The 1,384-nt window shown below is 40.2% G+C and overlaps 1 protein-coding gene across 2 annotated transcripts in view; it reads left to right on the forward strand.

The window, feature by feature from the left end:
* LOC116690953 (sulfotransferase 2B1) overlaps positions 1-1,384 on the forward strand; it is an 8,652-nt gene that overhangs the window by 4,719 nt on the left and 2,549 nt on the right. For both annotated transcript variants that reach the window (XM_032518197.1, XM_032518198.1), the window contains one exon: positions 1-88. This exon is cut by the window's left edge and continues 93 nt beyond it. In XM_032518197.1, coding sequence (XP_032374088.1) covers positions 1-88 — 88 coding nt within the window. The remainder of the gene's footprint in view (positions 89-1,384) is intronic.

The raw sequence follows: 1,384 nt of genomic DNA on the forward strand, positions 1-1,384 counted from the left end.
AAGACCATGAAGACCAACAAAATGTCCAACTTCAGCATGGTCCCTAAGGAGTACATGAACCATGACAAATCTCCCTTCTTCAGGAAAGGTGAGGCTCCGTACTGTGTGTCCATCCTCACTTCCTCTGCTTTCGTCAGTTTGCTTTGAATTGCATAGAACTTGAGGTTATAATCAGGTCAGTTTAGTACAACCCTAGTCTTTTTTTTTTTTTTAAGATTGTTTTTGGGGCATTTTTAGGCCTTTTATTTGATAGGACAGCTGAAGACATGAAAGGGGCGATAGAGGGGGGAATGACATGCAGCGAAGGGCTGCGTGTCATCCCCCCCTCGGGCCCGCTGCATCGAGGAGCAGACCTCTATACCAACGCCTGCTTTACCAACCGAGCCATCCGGGCGCCCATTACAACACTAGTCTTGCATTGCCAGATTACCTCAAACGTCACGCCCCATTGCATATTGGCACAGATGCACATCCTCACCTACATTGCAATCGTATTTTGTTTACGCACTTTTGCAATATTCATCCGCCCACGTATGCTCAACAGTCATTCCTCCAAGCTTTGTTGTTACGTAATTTTTGTACGCCTCAATCTGCACTAACTGCACAGTATGACTCTTTACTACATCTCAGCATTAATATAATCTGTTTGTTCATGTATACTGGGATATTATGGACCTACATCTTAATCAAGACCACACTTTGTACCAACTGTATATTGACTCTTTACTACATCTCAGCATTCATGCCTATTCATGAATATCGGGTTATTTCTGACTTTCTACACCACTACCTAGTCCACTATTTGCACTAACTGTATATTGACTTTTCATTACATTTCAGCATTGACATAGACTGCCTATTCATATATATTGTGTTATAATTGATTCAACACCACTAACTAGATCATAATTTGCACTAACCGTTCTTGTTTTGTTGGATATGGCACTACTCTACATCTCAGCAGTGTTATAGACTGTCTATTTATGTATATTGTGTTATGTATTGAATACTAGGTTATTACCATATCACTTTCACATATCCTTTGTCTTACTTACACCTCACTGCACTGGCTTTGTAATGCCTTCTTAATCTGCCCTTTCTGTAGCCTATTGCATTCTATATTCTTGTATCATATTGAATGTAAAACTGTTTGTTGTCCTGCATGCTTATGCTTTTCTTGGCCAGGTCGCTATTGCAAATGAAAGCCTGTTCTTAACGGTTAAATAAAGGTTAAATAAAAAAACAAATAAAAAAATACATTCCTGCGCTGCGGAGGAGGATCTGGCTAGTCCACACTGACTCTGGGATAGCGGAAAAACATGCTCCGGTTTACTGGCATCGTTAAATCAATTACAATTTTTATAGGCAGTGCTAAGCACTAAGG

This window comes from Etheostoma spectabile, chromosome 6 (genome assembly GCF_008692095.1).
Source record: "Etheostoma spectabile isolate EspeVRDwgs_2016 chromosome 6, UIUC_Espe_1.0, whole genome shotgun sequence".
Lineage (NCBI taxonomy): Eukaryota > Metazoa > Chordata > Actinopteri > Perciformes > Percidae > Etheostoma > Etheostoma spectabile.